Raw genomic sequence first — 24,212 nt, forward strand, 5'->3', positions numbered from 1 at the left:
CACAGCCACACAGAAGTGGAACCAGCAACAGTGAACCCACATCATTTTCACAAATGCTACAACCAATTTCACTAACAAGGTCAGTACAAGCAGAAGCAAAATTTTGCAGTTTTACAGATGAGTGAAAATGTAGTAGATACTAGTACAGAACTAGAAATACAACTGCCAGCCAATGCAGCCCCAAAGCATATGGAACACATTACTCGTGTATTCACTGTACAAGTGGCTGCCATGCAAAAAGCACTATGTAACTGTGGCAGTGGGGGGGACTGGGACTAAGCTCAATGCCAGTGACTGGGGAGTCAGCTCATATTGCTGTCCTCAGAAGAACCTACTACAATAAAGAAATAGGTAAAAATAATAAATATAATGGGAAAGGAATAGAAATATGTGAAGAAATGTCCACTACTGTTTCTCAAGGGAAATGTGTTTCTCAGATGTGTGCTGTGGTTGTTTGGCTCAGGAGGGGGTGGGGAAAACAAACACTTGCAGCTGCCTACAAAGGGAAACACTGGGAGCAGGTGGCAAAGGGAAAATAGTGGTCAGTGGGCCAGGAATCTGAAGGTCAGACCACAGGGTGACTTCACAGCAAAGGGACGCAGGACTGCAGTGTGCGGGTATCAGAAGGGGAGCTCGGGAGGCAGTGCGGACCTTTTAGCCCCTACACAGGGAAAAGCTACTCCTGGGAGAGGAGGCTCTTGCATGATGTTAAGAGCTCCCATGGCAGGTTGAATGGAGGGAGCCAAGAAGTTACTCTGTGGCTATGAAAGGACAAGTTCAAAGTGGATGATGCTTGCATCCTGCATGTCAAGAGGACTCCAGTTTCCTGTCTCTGATTGGTACAACTTCCCTATAACAACTAGACATCAATTATGCTTATATTCTAAGTGGTAAAAGTTGACTATGTAGGAAATATATATGTATCATACACATACAGTGTATGCATGTACATACATGTATGTATGTATGTGTATGTGTATGTGTTCCTACTATAAGATATTCTATGCCCTCAAAGGAAGCTGTCTAGTGGAAATGAAAAAATATATACACAAGTAATTATGAGGGTGATGCTTTGTCTAAACCCAACCAAAGCGACTATCAAAAACCCTCAGAATGCTGATGCTCAGTGAGACACAGCATTTCTACGAAAGATGAGCAAGGGACAGGGACTCCACTGTCACTGCTACTAGTCAGCACCCAACCAGAGCCTCGTCTGCAGTAAGACAAGCAAGGGAGTGAAAGGTGGAAAGGAAGATGCTCAGGAATGGTGTACTTGCTTACTTAGAAAACTTAAGGAATGAACTGAAAAATCAGTAGAACCATTATTGGTAACGGATTTTTTTGGCTGTAAAAACATGAATTCTTTCCTAAATGTCATCAGTAATTATTAGAACATATAATATAAATTCACAAAAAGAAACAAAATACCACAGTGTACCTGGGGAATAAATTAAACAAGAAATGTACCACATGTCCTAATGAAGATAAATTTCAATTGTTCTGAAAGCCACAAAAGAAGACCTAAACATAAAGTTTCTGGGAGGACTCAATACTGCCAAGATATCAAATATCCTTAGGCTAATTCCTAAATTCAATGCAATCCCAACCAGACTATAGTCAGTAAGATTTTTAAAAAGGGAACTCTATAAGCTCAGTCCAAGATTCACACAAAAAGCAAATGCTTAAGAACACCTAAGACGATTCTAAAAAGAAGATGAGAGGACATTCTCCCCATAGATAATAGTTACTACGTCTGAGTATAATTTCTTGAAGTTTTACTCATAATAACTGATTTAATCCTCGTAATAACTTTATAAAGGGAGTACTATCACAAACTCCTGTTCAAGGACAGAAAACTGAGTTGTGAAGTAAAAAAAGTAACTGCTTGGGATCCCATAGCAAGTAAGTAGAAATGGCAGAGCTGGGATTTGAACCCAGGTAGTATGAATCTGGAGCTCACACTCCTAGCATCATAATATGTTGCTTGTGTTGGCACAGGAAAAGATTGAATAGGAAAGAAAAGAAACATTTACTCATACAAGGGGACTTAAAAAGTTTGCGGAAAATAAACGTCTTTCAATTCCATTTTTCCATGGATCTTTTGAATCCCATTCATATATAGAGTTTTGATGACAAATGTGGCATTTCAGAAAAAATGGAGAAATCATGCCTTAGTCAATATATGGTATTAATAACTAGCTGTGTATTTGGAAATAAAAGAAATACAGTAGTATTCCAATATGAGGGAATTTCAAAAAGTCTGTGGAAAAATGAAACTAAAGTTTGGTTATTTTGATGCAAAGCAATTTTGAAATTCATATAGTTTTTTTCATAATGTGCATTTCCATGAACTTTTAGAAGACTTATAGTGGCCGGGCCGGCGCCGCAGCTCACTAGGCTAATCCTCTGCCTGCAGCGCCGGCACACCGGGTTCTAGTCGTGGTTGGGGCACCGGATTCTGTTCCGGTTGCTCCTCTTCCAGTCCAGCTCTCTGCTGTGGCCCAGGAGTGCAGTGGAGGATGGCCCAAGTGCTTGGGCCCTGCACCCACAGGGGAGACCAGGAGGAAGCACCTAGCTCATGGCTCCGGATCAGCGTAGCACACCGGCCGCAACACTCTGGCTATAGCGGCCACTTGGAGGGTGAACCAACAGAAAAAGGAAGACCTTTCTCTTTGTCTCTCTCTCTCTCTCACTGTCTAACTCTGCCTGTCCAAAAAAAAGAAAAAAAGACTTACAGTACCTTCCTATTATTGCTGTAACATGTTGCCCAGATTTAGCAGCTGAAAACAACACAAATTCATTATCTCGCAGTTTTATTGGTCAGAAGTTTGAGGGGGCTCAGTTTCTCTGCTCCTGGATATCACAAGGTCGAAAGTGAAGTGTTACCTAGCCCAGGCTGGAGGTTCTGAGGCAGAGATCACTTTCGAGCTTATCTGGATTGTTGGCTGAATTCAGTTTCTTGCAACTATAGCATTTATTCCAGAGAAGCAAGACTGATTTAACACTAGAAAACCAATCTATGAATTTTACTCATTAGCTAAATAAAGGACAAAATTCCTATGAATTTCTCAAAAGATGGGGAAAAAGCATTTAAGAAAATTCAACATCCATTTATTATTTTAACAAAGAAAAGTCTCTTGGTGGGGCTGGTGCTGTGGTGCAGTGGGTTAAAGTCCTGGCCTGGGGTGCCGGCATCCCATATGGGTGCCAGTTCTAGTCCCGGCTGCTCCTCTTCCAATCTAGCTCTCTGCTATGGCCTGAGATAGCAGTGGAAGATGGCCCAAGTCCTTGGGCACCGGCATCCTCGTAGGCGACTCGGAAGAAGCTCCTGGCTCCTGGCTCTGGATCGGTGCAGCTCCGGCTGTTGTAGCCATCTGGGGAGTGAACCAGCAGATGAAAGACCTCTCTCTCTGTCTCTACCTCTCTCTGTAACTGTCTTTCAAATAAATAAAAAATAAATTAAAAAAATACTCTTGGTAAGAATATAAAGAAGCTCCTTAATGTGTGAAAGGGAATCTACACAAAGCCAATTGTATTTCTAGGTCAACAACAAAATGTAAGAAAACACAATAAAAAAAAAAAAGCTATTTAAAACACCAGAATCATGTCAAATACTTAGGATTAAGTTTAACAGGTATGTGCAAGACATATTCAGAAATTTAAAACATAACAGAATAATTAAAGAATCCCTGAAGAAAGCAGGGTGGTATACTATGTTCATGGACTAGCAGACATTAGAAATTGGCACAATGTGTCTGAAATTTATATAGAAAAACCAGAGCTACAAAGAACCAGTCACTGACTTGCAAACTTCATCAGAAGAACAAGAGTGTTTGCTTGTTTTGTGCATCAGGGTATATCCAGGCCATAGAGAAGATACTCAGTAAATATTTGGTGAACTAAATGTCGAAGGTTTCACTTCCAAGTTTATAAAGAGAGTTCACTTTGCGCTCTCATTCAGTTGCAATGGCACATTCTGATTTACCATGTCATTTAGCCTCTTCCATTTATTACAAAACCTCAAAATCATATACAATGAATAGAGCATTTGGGAACATTTGGTCTAGGTTTTCAGTTTTCCCTTTTTTCTTTTTGGAGGGGAATTCATTCAAATAATAGTTAAGCTGAAGGGTAGAAAAATAAGATGAACAGTTGCTCCCATTCCAGTAGGGATGCCAGGCCTGGAGCTCCACCCCCTGGATCCTTGTCTCCTTTCTGTGGCTGCTTCTTTAAGAACCAGGACGAGAATCCAAGCCTCATGTCTGTGCCCTTCCCGCCAATGTTGCTCCTGACCTGTGTTGTGAAGAGGCCCCCAAATAAGTATGTCAAGTCCAAGACCAATAAGCTGCAAATTTCTTTCTTAATTATTATTTTTTTAAGATTTATTTATTTATTTGAAAGTCAGAGTTACACAGAGAGAGAAGGAGACAGAGAGAGAGAGAGAGAGAGAGAGAGAGAGAGAGAGAGAGACGGGGGTGGGGGGAGAGGTCTTCCATTTGCTGGTTCACTCTCTAATTGGCCACAACGACTGGAGCTGCACCAATCTGAAGTCAGGAGCCAGAAGCTTCTTCCAGGTCTCCCACATGGGTGCAAAGGCCCAAGGATTTGGGCCATCTTCCACTGCTTTCCCAGGCCATAGCAGAGAGCTGGATCGGAAGTGGAGCAGGGACTCAAACCGGTGCTCATACTGGATACCAGCAACTGCAGGTGGCAGCTTTACCTGCTATGCCACAGCGCCAGCACCCCTTCCCTACTTCTTAATCACCAAACCTAGGAAATCTCCAATCAGACTGCCTTCTGCTTCTGACTTCTCACCCCTTCTGATTACACCTGAGTGCAAATCTCATGTGTAAACTTAAAAATGGATCTTTAAACTATGTTCCTTATTACAATAACAGAAGATACTAGAAGATAAACACATTTTCCATTTCATCTCTCTACACTGAGAGCTGAGTATTAGATTGTTCAAAATAGGCCTGTACTTCATGAAATTTTAATGCCAATTATGTTATATTCTTCACTGGTTCCAACTTTTCCATTAGTATGACAAGTTATTCTTTGATTTGAACTCTTTATAATTATGTTTTGTCCTTCTGGACAGAAATCCAGCAGGCTATCTGATGGAAAACATGTTCAAATATTCAAATAGCCTTTTTAACCTCCAAACTGTCTGTTGTATTAAAAAATTCACCCTTCTTTCCTTACTTCTGGTTTAAATGGAAATTCATCTAAAGAAAAAAATCTGTGTTCTGGGGCCAGTGCTGGCTGGCATCCCATATGGGCACCAGTTTGAGTCCTAGCTGCTCCACTTCTGATTCATCTCCCTGCTAATGCACCTGGGAAAAGCAGTGGAGGGTGGCTCAAGTCCTTGGGCCCCTACATCCATGTAGGAGACCAGCACCTGGCTTCAGCCTGGCCTAGCTTCAGCTGTTGTAGCCACTTGGGGAGTGAACCAGTGGATGGAAGATCTCTCTCTCTATCTTCCTCTCTCTGTAACTTTGCCTTTCAAATAAATAAATAAATCTTTAAAAAAGTCTGTGATCTGTCATGTTTGCCAATAAACAATTTCAATTGCTTTTATCTCAAAATAGGCCTTTCTCAATAGGAAAAGGATCTTTTCTGGCTGAACTATAGTAAAAGAGGAATCACAAGCAATCATAGAATGCTTGATATCCCTTGCAGAACATGAGACGCACAGTAAGAAGTCATTAGACATTTGTCTCTTGTAACCATGCTGGCTTACCCCCACCCTCCTCTACCATCACTGTTTCTATCTCCTTTTACTTTCTCTTCCAAGCTGTTCACTTAGTTTTTATGCAGGGCTTGGTGGCTTCCAGAGCAGTCAGGCTTCCTACGGCACTGTTCAGGAACATCTTCTTTTAATCTTCCTGGGAGACTGGATTTGGTTACCCTGGTTAATCCTTGATAATTCTTCTTGCCCAGTAGTTTTATTTTATATTTTTAAAGATTTTTTTTTATTTGGAAGTAAGGGGAGGTAGAAAGAGAGAGGGAGAGGGAGAGGGAGAGGGAGAGGGAGAGGGAGAGGGGGAGGGAGAGGGAGAGAGAGAGAATACCCCTCATTTGTTGGTTTGCTCCCCAAATGGCCACAAGAGCTGGGGCTGGGCAAGATTGAATCAAGGAGCCAAGGGACTCCATCTGTGTCTCCCATGTGGACTGCAGGGACTCAAGTTCTAAGGCCATCTTCCAGTGCACATTTGCAGAGATTTGGATTAGAAACCAAGTAGCTGGGCCTTGAACTAACACTCCAATAACCAACACCTGCTGTGCCAGAGCACCTGTCCCTTACCCAGCAGTGTTAAAAGATGGTATGTGATACATTTTGGTTTTATGTTTTTGTTTCTACTTTATTCTTTAAGTGCCTCCATAATTTACAAGTTTGACACAAGTCATTTCGATTAAATTATTTTTGGATTTTAAAAAATAAAACCAAAAGAAAATGGTGTTGAGGAAACTGGATCTCCACATGCATAAGTATGAAACTAGACCCCTACTTTACACCTTACAAAAAATTCACTCAAAATGGATCAAAGACCTCAATCTATCATCTGATACCATCAAATTACTAGAGACCATTGAGGAAACTCTCCAAGATATTGGCATAGGCAAATACTTCTTGGAAAAGACCCAAGAAGCACAGGTAATCCTAAATCCAAAACTGACAAATGGGATTACATCAAACTGAGAAGCTTCTACACTGCAAAAGAAACACTCAGCAAAGTGAAGAGGTGATTGACAGAATGGGAGAAAATATTTGCAAACTATGCAACTGATTAAGGGTTAACATCCAGAATCTATAAAGAGCTCAAGAAACTCAACAACAACAAAACAAACAATCCAGTTAAGAAATGGGAAAATGACTTTAACAGGCATTTTTTGAAGAGAAGAAATTCAAATGGCCAATCAATACTTGAAAAAAGGCTCAGGATCACTACCCATCAGGGAAATGTAAATCAAAACCATGGTGAGGTTTCCCCTCACTCCAGTTAGAATGGCTCTCATACAGAAATCAATAAACAACAAACGCTGATGAGGGTGTGGGGGAAAAGGAGCCCTGGCCCATTGTTGGTGAGAATGTAAACTGGTGCAACCACTGTGGAAGACACTATGTGGATACCTTAGAAATCTGAATACAGACCTACCATATGACCCAGCCATCCCACCCATGAGAAGTTACCCAAATCCAAAGAAATTAGCATCTGAAAGAGTTATCTGTACCCTCATGTTCATTGCAGCACAATTCACAATAGCTTAGATATGGAATCAACCCATATGCTCATCAACTGTTGACTGAATAAAGAAATTATGGTATATATACACTATGGAGTACTACTCAGCTGAAAAAAAAAAGAAAGCTTGTCTTTTACAGCAAGATGGATGCAACTAGAAACCATTTTACTTACTAAATTAGTGAGTCCCAAGAAGACAGATATCATATGTTTTCCCTGATCCTAGGTAACTAATAGAGTATCTAAAATGTAATGTATTGGAGTGAAATGGACATTTTGAGATTCAATAATTGTTTACAGCCTTTGTCTCTCTGTTGAGGAACAGTGTTTTTTTCTTCATACTATTTGTTGAACTCTTTTACTTGGTGTATGGCTAACTATATGATCATTAAGTAAATTGAAAACAGATCTTTATAAAAATTAAGAGTGGGAATGGGAGAGGGAGGAGGAAGAAAGGTTGGAGTGCGGCAGAAGGGAGGGTAGGGTAGAAATTATCACTATGTTCCTAAATCTGCATATATGAAATACATTAAACTTGTACAACTTAAATTAAGTTAAAAGAAGTGTGGATATATTATAACACTGGTTCATTATAGAATAAAAGGCGAGACTCAGCCCTGGGCAGGCACAGCCTAACTTTGGTCCCTAAGCCTCAGCCACACCACAGCATGTGTAATCCTGTGGCTCCCCCACAGTGTTCACCGTGAGGACCAAGAGCCACTTCAGCAATGTAGAAAATGCTTTCAGGAGAAACAGCTGCAGAGATGCAGTGGGTACTTTGCTGACATTTGGATTTGAGATGCAGCAAAGCACTTCTTCTTCTAATCCCCAGCACAATAAGCCCAGTGAGGTAAAAAACCAGGGGACTCTGAAGACAGCAGTGATAAAGCACAGAGCACATTCATTCTTCACAGGATCCCTAGAAGATGGTGCTGTGGTCATGGCACATAATCGTTAGGGGGGTTTGAGGCACACGTGTTCAACTTTCTCTGCCATGAAAATCTACTAGAATAACTCATGGGTAAGGAATATCTTGATGAGATATATCTTTAAACAAAATTACTAATGTTCCTAACACTGTGGTTCAAGTGTTGTTTTTTCCCCCCAGAAAACAGGGGCAAGGATTCAAACTCTCATTGAGAACAAGAAGTGGCCAAAATTAAATGTGGTTCTAGCCCTCCAAGCAACTCAAGTCTTAGAGTGATGCATCACACCAGCTGTCTGGGAACAAATGCATTTTGTTGGCATGGGAACAAAAGAATTAGTCTGAGTTTTGTAAATAAACTGTGGTTATTAAAATTACTCGAAACAAGCCAGAATAATAACCATTAAACATGAAAAGTCAATAGAAGTCTTTGAATTATATTTTTTTTGCGATTATTATTCCTGTTTTAATAATGTGCTTTGGGATAAAATGCAGTTTTGATTTGTTGGTACTTTTAAATAGATTTCACTGCAGATGAGTTAGCCAACAGCAGCTAGGACTGTAGTTTTAAAATCCACTATGGAAAATGGAAATTAAAGGCCTGGACATCTGTAGAAGACGGACTCTTCCTTTAAGCAAGTCATGATTATTGTTGCATTGATTTTCTGTCTCCACAGCATCATCTTCTTTAAGGCTGCCTGTGACTCCATAGATTTGTTGGTTTTCCTTGATGATGACTGAGGTGGTTTAAAGATAAGCAGTGCTATCCAATGAGGGCTTTAGATATATTGATTTTAGTTCTCCTAAAATCCCTGTTACTCTCCACCAGATCATGGGGCACTGTGGGAGGCACAGAAACTCTTTGGGAATACAAATGACAGCAGGTGTAATGGTGTCACAGGCAAGAGGAGCTAAGGTGCCTCCAGAGCTGTCTGACTTGAAAGCTGTGTATACTACAGAGACCAAACGTTAGCCTGCACACCCAGGAACCTAGGGAGGAATCGGCAGGATGCTCAGTTCATCCGTAGAAGAAATAAAGGACTCTTTTGGTGTCCTCGGTGCTTTGGCCTTTTGAGGGCGTCTTGTGAGACAGACGGGGAAGGAGACTCTGCCCTGTTTTCGAGGTGAGCAGAAAGGCCAGCCCAGGGCAGGGCACTGGCATTTGCTTTCTATTACTTTTACCGGGCCTGTCAGCCCTTCTGGGGCTCCCGTGTCTGGAGAATAGCTGGGGCCCACCAAGAAGCTACCAGACGCTGTGAAGGATCCTCCCAATGAAATTATTGCCCCAGATGAAAATGATAAAAGAATATCTATAAATTTATTTTATAGATATAAGAGATAAGGGGGCCAGTGCTGTGGTATAGGGTAAAGCCATGGCCTGCGGTGCTGGCATCCTGTATGAGTGCTGGTTCAAGTCCCAGCTGTTCTACTTCTGATCCAGCTCCCTGCTAATGCGCCTGGGAGAGTAGCAGAGGATGGCCCAAGAACCTGGGTCCCTGCACCTACAAGGGAGACCCAGAAGAAGCTCCTGACTCCTGGCTTCGGCCTGGCCCAAGCCCAGCCATTGTGGCCATTTGGGGAGTGAACCAGCAGATAGAAGATCTCTCTCTCTCTCTGTAACTCTGCCTTTCAAATAAAATATTTTTTTAAAAAAGGAAAAGTCTAGGTAAGAACGTGCTTAGAAACACTCACTTAGCATGTATTTAGGAGGCCTGACACCAAAGGCCTTACCCGAGGTTGGTGGCAGCTGGAATTCTTCATCCTCAAACTCCTTGGAGCATGTGGTGCTGCGACTACTCTTGCCTCCCCCTCCTCCATCTCTCTCCTCTGCTGCTCTCTCCCTATTTCTTCCCATTATCCACTGAACTCCACGTGGGCCAGGAGCTGGGCTAAATGTGGAGATACAAGTATTAGCGTGACACAGTCCCCGCTCAGGTGCTATCCCAGGTACTGAGTGAGCCTGATGGGAAGAGCTTTCATGGAGGACCAGAGAGAGGGCTGCAGGGCCACAGGTGAAGGAGGAACGGAGGGTGGGTAAGGCTGTTTTGAGGGTGGGGCTTGGGGGAGCAAAGCCCTCCCTGAGCAATCCCATTCCACAAGTGCACGTGGATGCCACGACGACGACAGAGGCTGAAAGCCCGGGAGGGAACCCTTCCGTTTTCATGGGATGAGATTCTCCTGGCTCTGCCCCTGCCTCCCCGCCTATTCCCTCTAAGTCCTCTTTGTGGCCTCCTCTACTTTCTCTGGGTCTTTGAATGTGGTCTTGCCTGTGGGTCTGCCCAAGGCCCTTTTCTCTTCTGTTAACATCAGCCACATGCTGTGGGCCTCTGCTGCTTCCCCATCAAGGTAATTCTCACATGTTCATAGCTCTAGGGCTCGCTCTTTCTTTTTAAAAAGATTTATTTATTTGAAAGGCAGAGCAACAGGAATAGAGGGAGAGACAGAGAGAGAGAGAGAGATCGTCCCTCCTCCAGTTCAGTCCCCAAATGGGCTGGGCCAGGCCAAAATCAGATGCCAGGAATTCCATCCTTGTCTCCCATGGGGGTGGCAGGGGCATAAGTACCTGGGCCATCTTCCGCTGCTTTCTCAGGCACATAGCAGGAAGCTGGATTGGAAGCAGGGCAGCCAGGACTCAAATCAGCACTCCAATATGGGATGCGGTGTCCTAAGCAGGCGCTTAACCCACTGTGTCTCAGTACCAGCCCCAAGGGCTCTTTCTTGAGTTCTAGATTTAGATTTTCCACTATGCCTGTCTAAACAAATGGCCTCCTATTACCATCTCAGATGCAACATCTAGAAGATGATAGTGCTGGTGTCTGCTATATACCAGCTTATCAGTAGAAAAGCGTGGCATTATTTTAAATACATTCCCTTCATCTTTCCTCTAAATCTCTGAATTTTTCCTCCAACTGTGTCTTCACATCAGCTTCTTGCTTCATACTCTCTGACAACACCCAGCTCAAGTCTTTCCTATCCCTCTTGTGACTAGTGACGTGGACTGCAGTGCTGTAACTTCTGAACTGTCTCCTTTCATCTCTCCTTCATCTTATCTCTTGCTGCCAGATTAATCTTTGTAAAGTATAACCTCAATCATGTAACACTTCCCAGTAAAGGAAAAAACCGCAATTGCTGACAACTGCTTTCTGACAAATGACTGAACTCCTTAGCATTGCATCCAAGATTGGCCACTGATTGTCCTAACACATTCCACAGTGTTTAGTAAGGAGCAGATATTCAAGAACAAAGGGATTTTTTACTTTTTCTTTTTTTAGATGGATTAAATGAACGAAACTAACTTTCTGATCTTGTTTCCCTCCTGATATTACCCCCTGGCCAAGATCTTACTCAATACTCCCTGAACACCCCCCCCCCCAAAGAAAAGTTTTATTTAAGGAATACAAACTTCATGCATTTCGTAAGTACAACTTTAGTAATCTAGTTCTGTTCTCTAGCTAGAATGCCTTTCCTCTCTCTTAAGGCCCAACGCAGATGCCTCCTTCCCTGCTGTAAATAACTACAGCCACACACACTGCCTTTGCATGTTTTATAGATCGGAAGTGTCTTCACGTATTTTACCTTATTGTGATCCTCCCAAGACCGCTGTTATTACTAACTGCTTACTGATCAGGAGCCTGAACACAGACAGAGAAAAGTGATTTGTGAAAGTCACATAGTCATTGTGACAAAGGTGTGACATGGGCTCATACCAGTCCTTGAAGCCTCTCTTTCTTCTCCCTGTGTCATGGGGGTGGTCTCTGCCTGCCCCTTGTTAATCCCACCCCCTGAACACAAATAATTGCCACTGAGACTTAGGTCAGCAGATTCTTTGAAAAGTCAACTGATGTGTCCAGGCCTTACATAGGTAGAATGGTTCAATGCAAAGCTGTGATTGAAGTGTTCAAGTGTGACTAGCCTTTAGCTATATATTTTAAAGCAATTTATGGGTTCCTTGTGTCTGCACAAGTCCACACTTTTAATGCTTGGATACACAGGATAAGGCTCAGAATGAAACCAGCTTGCTGCAAAAAACACTAGCCAGGAAGCCAGGAAGCCAGGAAGGCCTTGAGGGACAGCTCGAGGCAGAAAGATGGGGTAGAAGCCCAGGGGCTGCGGGAAGCTGCCCCTCCTCTGCCCAGCCTTGGAAGGGCTGGATCCTCTGAGGAACCATAGACTCCTGACACAACTCAGCGAGGGCCCAAGCCTGCCCAAGGTGGCACTGTACCTTTTTCTGGCTAAAGACCCCTGCCCTTCCTTCCCTACAGGGTCTGGAAAACAGGAATCAGCCCTAGGGCTCCTGCTCTTCCATTTCTTCTCTCTCTGGGCTTCCAGAGTCCTTCAGGAGACAGAGCGGACATTCATGCCAGCCCTGGAGTCTCCCCTGTGCTGCCAGGTGCAGGCTCCTTGAGGGCAGGAGCTCTGACTCACTCAGCTTTGTCCTCAGGGCCTGGTGCTGTCCAGCACGACCTGTCTGTTGAATGATGAAGTGTCAGGTGGGAAGATGGATGGACTCTCCCGTGAAATGCTCAGCACTGTAACTGATTTATCAGGAGATCTCTGCAGTACTTTTTTTTTTTTCTGATTAGCGTACTTAAAATCATCTTCTGGGACATTGACTGACCAACATAATCAAAGCCAGTCATGCCATTTTGAAGCAGGGAGTTTGCTACTTATGCACCGATAGCCAGTTAGGTTAGGTTAGAAGCTGACCACACTCGGCACCTTTGTGATGAACACATGCTTTGCCCAGTGTTAAGAACACCAAGGGACCGGTGCTGTGGCATAGCAGGTAAAGCCACCACCCGCAGTGCTGGCATCCCATATGGGTACCAGTTGGAGTCCCGGATGCTCCTCTTCTGATCCAGCTCTTTGCTCTGGCCTAGGAAGGCAGTAGAAGATGGCCCAAGTCCTTGGGTCCTTGCACCTGCATGGGAGACCTGGAGGAAACTCCCAGCTCCTGGCTTTGAATTGGCCAAGCTCTGGCTGTTGCAGCCAACTAGGGAGTGAACCAGTGGATGGAAGACCTTTCTCTCGGCCTTTCCTTCTCTCTCTATAACTCTGACTTTCAGATAAATAAATAAATCTTTTTTTTTTTTAAAGAACACCAAGTGCATTTTTAGTCTCTTCCTTTTCTTTTCTATAATTTATCACATCAAATTATCCAGTCTTACTGTGAATAATGAAACACTGCTCAAAAAAAAATACATTTTAGTTTTACACATCAGATTTTAATCTCTGTCTGAACCCAAGTGACAGATGGCATATGTTCATTTGACACAATGGAAAATAATAACCGGGGAGCAAGCGGGCCACATGCTGTCCTTCCCGGGCCTGCCACTATGGTGGTGCATGTTGGGATGTCGCGTCCATTCCTGCTGTTTCCTTGCACAACGAGGATGTTTGATCAGAGCTCTGATCTCCTGACCTTTGCTGCAATTATGGATTCCTTCACAGATCTTATCTGGAATTAGGAATTATTAACTCCTGGGATGGACAAAAATAATGTGTTTTTTAAACTTACTCTACTATCTACGGATTAAAGAGCGAGCATGCTTTAAGAGTGCTTAGATGGAGAATGAGTATTTCCTAATTTTGTTTGTGCTGTTTCTTTTGAACCTGCATGAGGGGCACTGAACCCCTTGGACACACCTTCTCTGTGTGCTGGTGTGCCGCAGTGAGGACACAGGGGGGGAGCTGATGGCACAAGGCAAGTGGTGGGCAGCAAGGATGCCACCCATAGAGACCTGATGAGAAGCAATCTTTTGTGTTTAATTAAAAACTTAACTTGTTAAAATGCCTCATTCATTTTTTTTGTGTGTTTTTATAGAATCAAAACACAGGAATTTTTCTTAAATGAAAAACAGAAACAGTTTAAAGTTTCTTTTTTTTTTTTTTTAAGCAGGCAAGTTAAAAAAAAGCAGCCTAGGAAATTGTTCTTTGTAATTCTGCCAGTTTCAATTTTGAGTCTTCATGCAACCAGTATCAGGATAATAATATTTAGTTGAAAAGGAAGAGGAGAGAGTTCTAAGTAGCTGTTCTGCACACGTTTCAGTTGCTTGACTGGCTGATGTGAGGCTAGCTACTGTTACTGCAGTTGCTTTCATGGATGACAAAAAAGAAAAGCACAATACAATGTCAATGTTTTAGAAATCCTGAGAAAGTTCATATGTAAACAGATCCAAAAACATTCCATGACAGTCGTTCTAATTATTTTTGACGATTTCTATTAATGTCAGAAATGGAAAGGGGAGGGCACAGGTTAAATTTAGATAAAATAAAAAATTGAATTAAATATAGATGAACAGTATTTATTAAATGCTCATTATTTGCTGTGCAGTTTTGTTGAAACAACTGGCAGTTTTTTCTCTCTGGCTACACCCCAGGATTTGTGGAAAGAACCCAACATCTTATGGTTGCAAAGATTATGAAATATTCAGCTTTACCCATGGGTATTTCCTGACATTCCTTTGGTAAACTGTAGCCTAATAGAAGATATCAGGAATTAGCCTAAGAAATATTCTAAAGAGCTATTGTCACTACAAAGATGAAAGCAACTTTGATGATCAAAAAGAAGCCAATAAAAAAAAAAAGACTGAAAGTGGTTCCTGAATCCTTCCCTATTGTTCATTTGGGATTTCTTAATTTCCCTACTCTCAATATATTATGGAATTTTCTGTGTGAAGCTTTGCCATGAATTAAAGTGATGTCAACAAAGTTTTACCTTAAGTCATATTTTACCACAAACTGGAGAAGCCCCAGTTCTCCAGAGAACTTCTGCTTTTAAGAACTTTGTCTTTTCTCCTTCTTTGACCTACATGCATCCTTGACCAGGGATGGAACTCAGCTGACCTTCAGAAAAGATCAGACCCACGCAGACTCGCCGGAACAACGCCATGCTCCATCTGAGCAGCCATCGGCATCGGTGACCACACCTGCTCTGCTTCTGTCCCCTGTGCTCTTTGCTTCTCTCTGCCCCTGGAAGGTCCAGGCCACCTGCTCCTGGACAGGGCATCTGGAACAGCATCACTGCTACTCCATGTTTTTAAATTAACTAGAAATGTAACTTAAAAATTATCATGGGATTCAGATACACCTGGGTGTGAATCAACCCCTACTGTGTATCAGCTGTGTGGTCTTGGATGAGTTACTCAATCTCGGAGTTTTTACTGAGGCATCTATAAAACAGCGGTGATATTGACTTTACAAGGTTATTGTAAAGATTAAGTGAAATATGTGTAATATTTCCCTTTACATACATACATTTATTTATTTATTTATAAGGCAGAGAGGGACACACACAGAGTCAGAGACAGAGAGAGAAGAGTGAGACACAGAGAGATATCTCTTATCTGCTTCCCAAATGTCTGCACTTGGGACTGGGCCAGGCTGAAGCCAGGAGCCAAGAAATCAACATGACTCTCCCATTTGGGTAGCAGGGACCCAACTACTAGAGCCCCCAAAGCTGCCTCCCAGGGAGTGCAAGTGTAATGGTTCTTGTATAGTCTGTTACCCTGTAAGCAAATGATGAAGTATAATGATTATTTTATATGAATATTATTCTTTTATCCTATTATTGACCATGCATAGGTATATTTATGCATGTCATACATCCATGACAGATGCATACATATATGATACACATATTACACAGTATCAATTATTTACACATATACACAGTAATATACATGTATTACACATTATCTATTAGGGAGCAGGAAGGGATCATAGGTCATGTCAATTCACTGGGCATTAGTTCTCAGCACCTGTTGGTGCTACTTCCATGCCTATAACCCCCTATCATGGGATCCCAGGTGGAGACAACCTCCAGAGTTGCATATAGCTTCCTTGTTAGCTTCACTTCAGTGTTTAGCTTTCCCAAAAGGGCAATGTTACCTAATCTAATATTCCTGTACTGAGTTTTACTATGAGACAACCAAAGTATAAGCACCAGTCAATACCTATGGCAGTTCTGTACATAACGGATTGGTAGCACTTAGAAGACCGTTAGCAATGCTATGTCCAATGGCTGGGGACAGTGCATTTATAAAAGGCTTCAGTAAGACTAATGGTATCTATTGATACACTGCTGGCTTTTTATTTTAAAATGTCAAAATTACCACTCAATCTAATTCATTATCACCAGAAGTGTTGGGTGAAAATAATTGTCATTTGAAAATAGAATAGGTCTTTAGCTATTGTCATAGCTTGATTATTCTGGCTTATGTTACATTTATTTTATTAACCAAACAGAAACAAAGGGGAGAAAATTAAAATTCAAAGGAAAACATGATTTATGCTTCTAAGTAAAATAATGTCCACTAATTTGAAAATGATGACAAAGTAGACACTGTTTAGCTGTATACCCAACATCCATTTCTTTTCTTTTTGATCCACTTTTCCTCCCTTTCCTAATTCCATCACCAGCAGGTGGATCCTGGTTGGTGTAGGCTACTGTTGGTCCTCTTGGTCCTCTTGCCAGGCTGAGCATGTGTCCTACTGTGGCCAATGAGATGCGAAGGGAAATGGTGGTAGGGTTCTAGACAATAGTTCCCTACTCTTCAGGAGACCCCAGAAGTGACAGTGCCTTCAGGCCCGCGGGGAGCGTGGCTCTGTGCAGGATGCCTGGCACTGCACTAGGCATTTGGAGTCACTTTAAGAATGACAGCAGCACAGGAGGAAGAGCCGCAAGAATGCCAGAAACCGGCCAGGACCAGAGCCTGCCCTACCCACACTCTTCTCGTTCTGTGCTATAATGAATTATTTTACTGTTCATGCCAGCCGTGGGTGTAGTACTCTGTTACATGCAACCAAAGTCTCCTAGATTAAAAGGGCAATCACGTGCACGCTCCTTGATCTGCAGAAAGTAAACAAGCGGCCAAGCCGCGGAGGAAGGACCTGTACCTGTTCCTGGGCCTCCAGTTCTCTGTGCTGTAATCTTTTCTCCGCACATCGCACCTGGCTGGAGCGGTTCTCCAGTTCATCCTGTAAAACCTGAAACAGTGTAAAAACAAACACAGCAACATTAGAAATTAGCATATTTGAAAAAAGTTTTGCCACATGAACTGGCATTAAGAAAGCCTTAGATCTTTGGTTTATTACTGTTGTTCCAAAGAGTTCAGGCAAATAAAACCAGACTTCTGTGTGTCAGGCCCAGATGTTTTCTTCTTTAAGAATACCTAGTAAAAAAATTCCAAACTTATAAAACAGACAAATTAGCAGATGTCAATTCATGTTATAAAAATGTCTCTTATGTTCCCAGCATAGAACCACAAGCATGCAATAAAGTGTAAAGCTATTGCCAATTAAAACAGTTCTATTAGTACACCTGCCAGGTACATTAACACTCGGCAAAGTGTTGTGAAACACAGGAATCATAATATCTGACCAACATGAAGTTCTTCAAAATTATATTATAGCAATTTCGAGTAAACTACAGTAAGCGTAAAGGAATCTCTGTACTAAGTCAGGATGCTGTGGGATTTGAGGAACCTGTAAGAAATGGAGACGGAGATGAACTCTTCAGTTGCCAAGTAGCTGCTGGAAATAAAATTTTCAGGTTAATGAGGGAAACTAAAAAACCACAAAGATAAATAATTATTATTGCATCAATTACTGTGTTACATAAAGATGAACTAGAAAAGAAACGGGATCCATTCAAACAATCCTGTATAACTGCAGAAATAACACAGGGGAGAGTTCTAGTGAGAAAAACACAGAGGATGGCAATGGCAAAGATGCCAAATAAATTCTCAAATAAAATCCATCTAGTCAATATTACTGAGTTCCTGCAATACTGAAAAAAAAAAAAAAAACAGGCCAAAAAATCCTCTGAATTCATGCTGCATACATTATAGTGGGTGAGTGGTAATACACAAACAATAAGCATAAAGCATACCATTGGAAAAAACAGAAGAACAGAGCAGTGAAGGGCAGTACCCTGGGGTGGGCTGGGGGGAGTGGCTGTAATTAAGAAGGCCTGAGACACAGCAAGTCATACAGATGGGCGCTGGCCGTCTCCCAAGCAGTGGGCCTGGCTTGTGGGACCTCCTGGAGGTGGAGGATGTGGAGGGTGAGCAGAGGGCCTCCAGGAGCTTGGTCTGAGCAGCTGGAAGACCGCAGGTGACATTTACAGGCTGGGGCAGGTACTGGGGGAGAAGAGCAAGTGGGTACAAAAGCCTTGAGTTCAGACAAAACACGTTAATGTCTCTTGAAAATTCTTTCAATACAATGCCGGTTCCATAAGTAGATATACACAGTGGTTCTTAACCTTTATTGGGTTCTAGATCCCTTTGGGCATCTTATGAAAGCTATGTAGTGACTCTCTAGAGGGGAAAAAACCATACTCTGACAATTTTGCCTCTGATTTTTAGATATTTCATAGATTGCCTGAAACCCATCCATGGATGGGCCCCAGGCTAAGAACTAATTTAGAGTAAAATGGTTTGAGAATGAGCTTAAATGCTTTAGGATCTCTTTGAGATGAAATTTGATTATAAATTCTCCATTTGACTAGGTCTGAAAATGAGTTTGGAAATCTCTTGATTCTTGTCTATAAATTCTGTTTTCATCAATAAATTTTGTTTCTGAAGGGTTGAATGCCACTGTTCCTATGCTTGCTGATAGTTATCAACAGATGGGATCTTACCAGTTGCTCTATGGTGTAATCAGGGAGAGCAATTATTACTGTCTTGGGAAGAATGTTTATACATGTTTTTCCACCCCTGCTCTGTCCTGGCTCTCTCATCCACCGTCATACTGCTGTCACAGTGATAGAATTAAACCTAAATCTGATTGTGTCATTCACCCACTGAAATGCTAAACCAGCACCCCAGCATCCCCGGGGCACAGGGCAAACTCTTCAGCACTGCGCCCAAGCACCCTTATCACCTAGCTCGTGCTCTGGCCATGCGGAGCTGTAGCGAGCCTTGGTGTGTGGTGCTGATGTTGTCACTATCAGTGACAGCGGGAGACGGCGTTCGGCTGAGTGGATCTTATTTGTAACTTTCACCATAATCCTGTGCAGTGGCATTATTTTATTTGTCCTGGAGAGGACAGAATTAGGCTCAGGAAGGCAAAATAGCTCACTCAAACCTATGTGGCCAGTAATGGGTCACTGGACTGGAATTTTAACACATTTCTCTAACTTCAAATTCAATTTGCTTGTGCTACTCCATTCTGCCTCCTTCTCACTCTGTATCTATTTTCTCTTTTCTTTTGCCTAGAAAAAAAAAAAAAAAAGTGTGTGATGTCCCGGCCTATTCCAAGAGCTAAGGATGGGCTCCTCCCAGCTTTTTCAGAGAACTAATCTACATGTCTGAGACGGCACCTCAGGGCTCGCTCCTCTTCATCTCTGCAAGCCTGGTGCCAGCTCAGTTCCTGGCACACAGGTGACGCTGAACGTACGCTTGTGGACAGAACTCACAGATACCTGAACTCTGCTCTCTGAGGACATCTACTTCACGCGTCGGGGCTTCTGCCTGTCCCTTTCTTGCTAAAATTATCTACTGTAGTTACTTGAAAGGCAGGGAGAGAGTAAGAGAGAGGGAGGGAGAGCACGTCCATCTCAACCGCTGGCTCACTCCCTAAATGTCCACATCATCTGGGGCTGGGCCAGGCTGGAGCCAGAACTCAATGCAGGTTTCTCATGGGGGTGGCCAAGACCCAACTACTTGAGCCATCCATCTCCAGTTGCCTCTCAGCTGCACATTAGCAGGATGCTGGAATAGGGTGTGGAGCCTGGATTTGAACCCAGGCACTCCATTATGGACAGGGGTATCCCCAGCAGTGGCTTAACCACTGCACCAAATGTACCCAACCAAACTGTCCTTAATATGGCACATTTAAACTAAAGGTTCTTATGTATGTTAAAGCACATAATACATACATACATCTTTTGTTTTTTTTTTTTAAAGATATATTTTATTTATTTGAAAGAGTTACAGAGAAAGGTAGAGACAGGGAGAGAGAGGTCTTCCATCCACTGGTCCACTCCCCAGATGGTCACAATGGCCAGAGCTGAACCAATCCGAAACCAGGAGCCAGGAGCTTCTTCTGGGTCTCCCACACGGATCCAGGGGCCCAAGGCCTTGGGCCATCTTCTACTGCTTTCCTAGGCCATAGCAGAGAGCTGGATCAGAAGAGGAGCAGCCAGGACTAGAACCGGCACCTATATGGATGCTGGCGCTTCAGGCCAGGGCATTAACCCGCTGTGCCACAGCACTGGCCCCTTACATAAACATTATTATTACTCATAATAATGCACTGTCTGGCTTCTACCACAATTAAAGAAACAATACTCTCATTTGATTGTTATTTTTTAGTTTTATTTCACATCCAGGAGATGTGCGTCCATCTGTCTTAAACAAAACATCGTCCCTCCCTCCCGCCTGTCTCCCTCTTCCCCTTCACTGGCAGACCCTCGAGAGCACCCACACCCTGGGTTTCATGCCCTGCTCCTCTCCTTAGCACCCCATTATACCTGGGCTCCTTCCCCCACTATGGTCCTAGGTCAGTTTTCACCATGGTAACTTGTCACCTTCCTATTGTGATAGCTGGGGCTATTTCCTCCCCCTCATTTCCACAGCAGCGTTTGGCACTGTTCATGTCCAACTGTTTTCTCTTTGAATTTTTGAGGGGTTATTTCTATGCTGTGAAGACAAGGGTTAAGAATGAGGCTGCTGCCGAAGTCAAGGCCAAGTATAGTGAGGCCTTGAAGGAGGTCAGTGAATGTGGGGAGAGGGGTTGGGGAAAAGACACCTTAAGGCTCTTACACTGATGGCCAGCAAGCGGTGAGCAGAGGACGGGCCGGCAGCAGCGGGGCCACAGGGCTCATGAGGTGTTGAGTTTAAGGCGCTGGTGGGACCTCAAGGGGCACCTGTTGTAGTCCGAATATCTGCGTCCCTCCAGGGTTCCTCTGTTGAAATCCTAGCCCTCAAGGTGGTGGTATTAGGCTGTGGGCACCTATAGAAGGCAGAGTCCTTGGGAATGGAATTAGCATCCTTAGAAAGGGCCCCACAGGGGCTGGCACTGTGGCGCAGGAGGTTAATCTTCTGCCTGCGGTGCCAGCATCCCATATGGGCATCAGTTCTAGTCCCGGCTGCTCCTCTTCCGATCCAGCTCTCTGCTATGGCCTGGGAAAGCAGTAGAAGATGGCCCAAGTCCTTGGGTCCCTGCACCTACATGGGAGACCCAGAAGAAGCTCCTGGCTCCTGGCTTCGGATCGGTTCAACTCTGGCCATTGCGACCGTCTGGGGAGTGAACCAGCAGATGGAAGACCCTCTCTCTGTCTCTACCTCTCTCTGTAACTCTTTCAAATGAATAAAATAAATCTTAACAAACAAACAAACAAACAAACAAACAAACAAAACAAAGGGGCCCCGCAGGAACTCTCGCTCTTCTTCCATGGGAGGATGCATTTTGGCCATCCACGCACCAGGAAGCAGGCCCTCAGCAGATACCACGTCTGCCCATGCCTTGACCTTGGATGTGCCTGCCTCCAGATGTGTGGGACATAGACCTGTGCTCTTTACAAGCCGCCCAGGCCACGACGTTTGGTTACAGCAGCCCAAGCTGCAGCATGAGACTCCTGGCTGGCAGAGCACACGGCAAACGCAGGTCTCGCCCATGGAGAGGGCTCTCCCCAGCAGGGGGGCAGGGGGACATGTCCTTAGGGAGGGAAGTGCCATGAGGAGAGGCCCTAAAACAGACCCTTTGGGAGATGCTCCCACACAGGACCAGGCAGAGGAGGAGGAGGTGGCCAAGAAATCCGACAAGAAGAATCCAGGCGGGTTGGAGGGGACTGAAGAGAAATTAGTGCTGGGGAAATAGAGCTGGGAGGAAGGCCCAGAGAGGATGGGGAAACGCGATCAGATCGGGTCCTTTCTTCAAACTTCACACAATGAACACGCTATTCAGTCTACCGTATTCTATCAATGTCATCAAAATAGAATTCAAATTACATTCTGCCTTCCAAAAAGGCAGCACTTTAAAAATCTGCTCAGAGCTTAACTGATGACAGAAAACACAATCTTCCTAAGGTTAATCGGAGAAAGCAGTTGTGCCTAGAAGTTACTTTTATTATCTACGAAAAATCAGTTCAAAACATTGAAAAGTCATAAAATAATATTCCTACTTGTCAAAAAAAAGGTACCATGTATTATATGAAAGGGAGGGGGCGGTTTATATTGGCAGCTCTTCTTGGCTTTATAGTTTAAAAAATTATTAGGTTAAGGAGAGTCTCAACTTCAGAATTTGAATTTGACATAAGGACTATGAAAATGGCCAAAACTACTTAAGAAGTATAACTGGGAACTTTTCTTTTAACCTGTGGTTTCTTTATTCAAAAACCTTTATATTTGACATTTCTCACACACACACACACACACCCCCCTCACAACTTTCAGTTTGTATTTTTTCCTGAGAAAAGCCCAATATAATTAAAAAACGGAGTTGCCCAGCATTGGGTCAAAACGTAAAACAAACCCCAACTTGAACAGTGAAGCTGTTTGTTCGGCACAATTATTCCTCACTTCTTATCTCTGCAGGGTTCACCCGCATCACTGTTGAAAGGACAGATCTCTTCTCCCAATGGAAGCTTCCTTTAGACACCCTGTGAGTCGGGTGTGCTGCAGGAGGCTGCCCTGTTCCACTCTCTGAGCGCTCTGTGTGGGTCAGGAACGAAGAACGACACTTCCCAGAAGAAAACCGGAAATGACATAATGAGTTTCAGAAGACAATGCAGGTAGACCGCACTCTTTACAAGGGAGAGGGTTACAGGATGAAGGGATTTTTGTGTGTGTGTGGTTTAAAATATTAAAACAAGTACAACAAATTAAAGTTTCCTTGTTAATGAGCTCTTCAGGATGAGGAAAGGACTTGTAGTTAATGTGTCCCTTGGATGGCACCTGTGACAGTACTAGAGACTTCCTTGTTTCGGAGGAGAAAAAGAATCAATGCTATTGTCATATAATTTGCAAACATAATTCAGAGCAAGCGACTCCTTCCCTCGCAGAGCCACGCACTGTGAAGAACTATATGTCGTGTTGTTTTTTTTAAAATCCAAGTTTCTGTTGTTCCAAATCAATTTACACAAGCATGAGTGATGGCGGATACATGCCTTTTCTAAGGAAGAAGTGAAATAGAAGCGCATTTCAGTTATTAAGTAGTTTGCAAGTTATTTAACAAAGGAAGACTTCACTGGGAGAAATACTGTTGCAATGGCAAAGAAAGATATGATCCAAACGCTCCCAAGTGTGCGAGACGTGCAGACAGGCTTTTGTGTGCAATGCCTTAGCATGACCAGGCTCTTCTCAGAGGTTTCTGGCCTTGTCTTTGGCTGACCTCTTGGCCAGCCCCCTCCTGGCACCTAAGGGCCGTGACCCTCTCCCACCCCTTTGCCAAGAGGCTGGCTAAGCACGCAAACATTTCTTCAGCTCACACCCAGAATCTCTTGATTCCCACTAGGGACACAACTGCAAACTCTACTTTCCTATCTTTATTAAAACTCATTTATGAGAAGTTTGGAAAAACCCACTTGCAGATCAAAATGGAGTCATTAACAGTATAAAAACCGCTGTCTCCTGACTGAGAGGTTCTGGGGGCACTGTCACAGCACAGGGACCTCCCGAGGCTCATTCCCTTACACACTGTGTGTTAGGTGGCTCGCACCGTTGTGCCCTGCCCCCTATTCGAAGCGTTTTCAAACTGGCTCTCACTCACTTGAAATGGAATGCGTTTGACGCTGATATTGTGCTTTATTGTGTGTTGCCCAATTTTAGCAAAACACTCTTGCCTGGCCTTTTCACAAGACACCCTGGGGCCCTGTGGCAAGGCTTTCTGGGCCTGCCCTACGCTGAGGGCAGAGGGTAAATGGATCCCTTCCTTGGTTCTGTCCCACACGTTTGCCCACTGTCCTCGGGGAGGGGGCAACCTTGAATGTTGTAGTGTTCAGGTATTTGAAAGAACTGGATTAAGCCATATGGAAGCAAGAGGAGTGTGGATTAAAGTCCTGCCCTGTATAAACATAGGGCTGGGGCTGGCAAAGT

The 24,212-nt window shown here is 43.5% G+C and overlaps 1 protein-coding gene across 6 annotated transcripts in view; it reads right to left on the bottom strand.

Moving 5' to 3' along the window:
- The window catches only part of CEP112 (centrosomal protein 112), a 516,630-nt gene that overhangs the window by 33,051 nt on the left and 459,367 nt on the right, over positions 1–24,212 (bottom strand). For all 6 annotated transcript variants that reach the window (XM_062174820.1, XM_062174816.1, XM_062174818.1 and 3 more), the window contains one exon: positions 17,071–17,160. In XM_062174820.1, the coding sequence (XP_062030804.1) occupies positions 17,071–17,160 (90 nt within the window). The remainder of the gene's footprint in view (positions 1–17,070; positions 17,161–24,212) is intronic.

This window comes from Lepus europaeus, chromosome 18 (genome assembly GCF_033115175.1).
Source record: "Lepus europaeus isolate LE1 chromosome 18, mLepTim1.pri, whole genome shotgun sequence".
NCBI classification, from domain to species: Eukaryota; Metazoa; Chordata; class Mammalia; order Lagomorpha; family Leporidae; genus Lepus; species Lepus europaeus.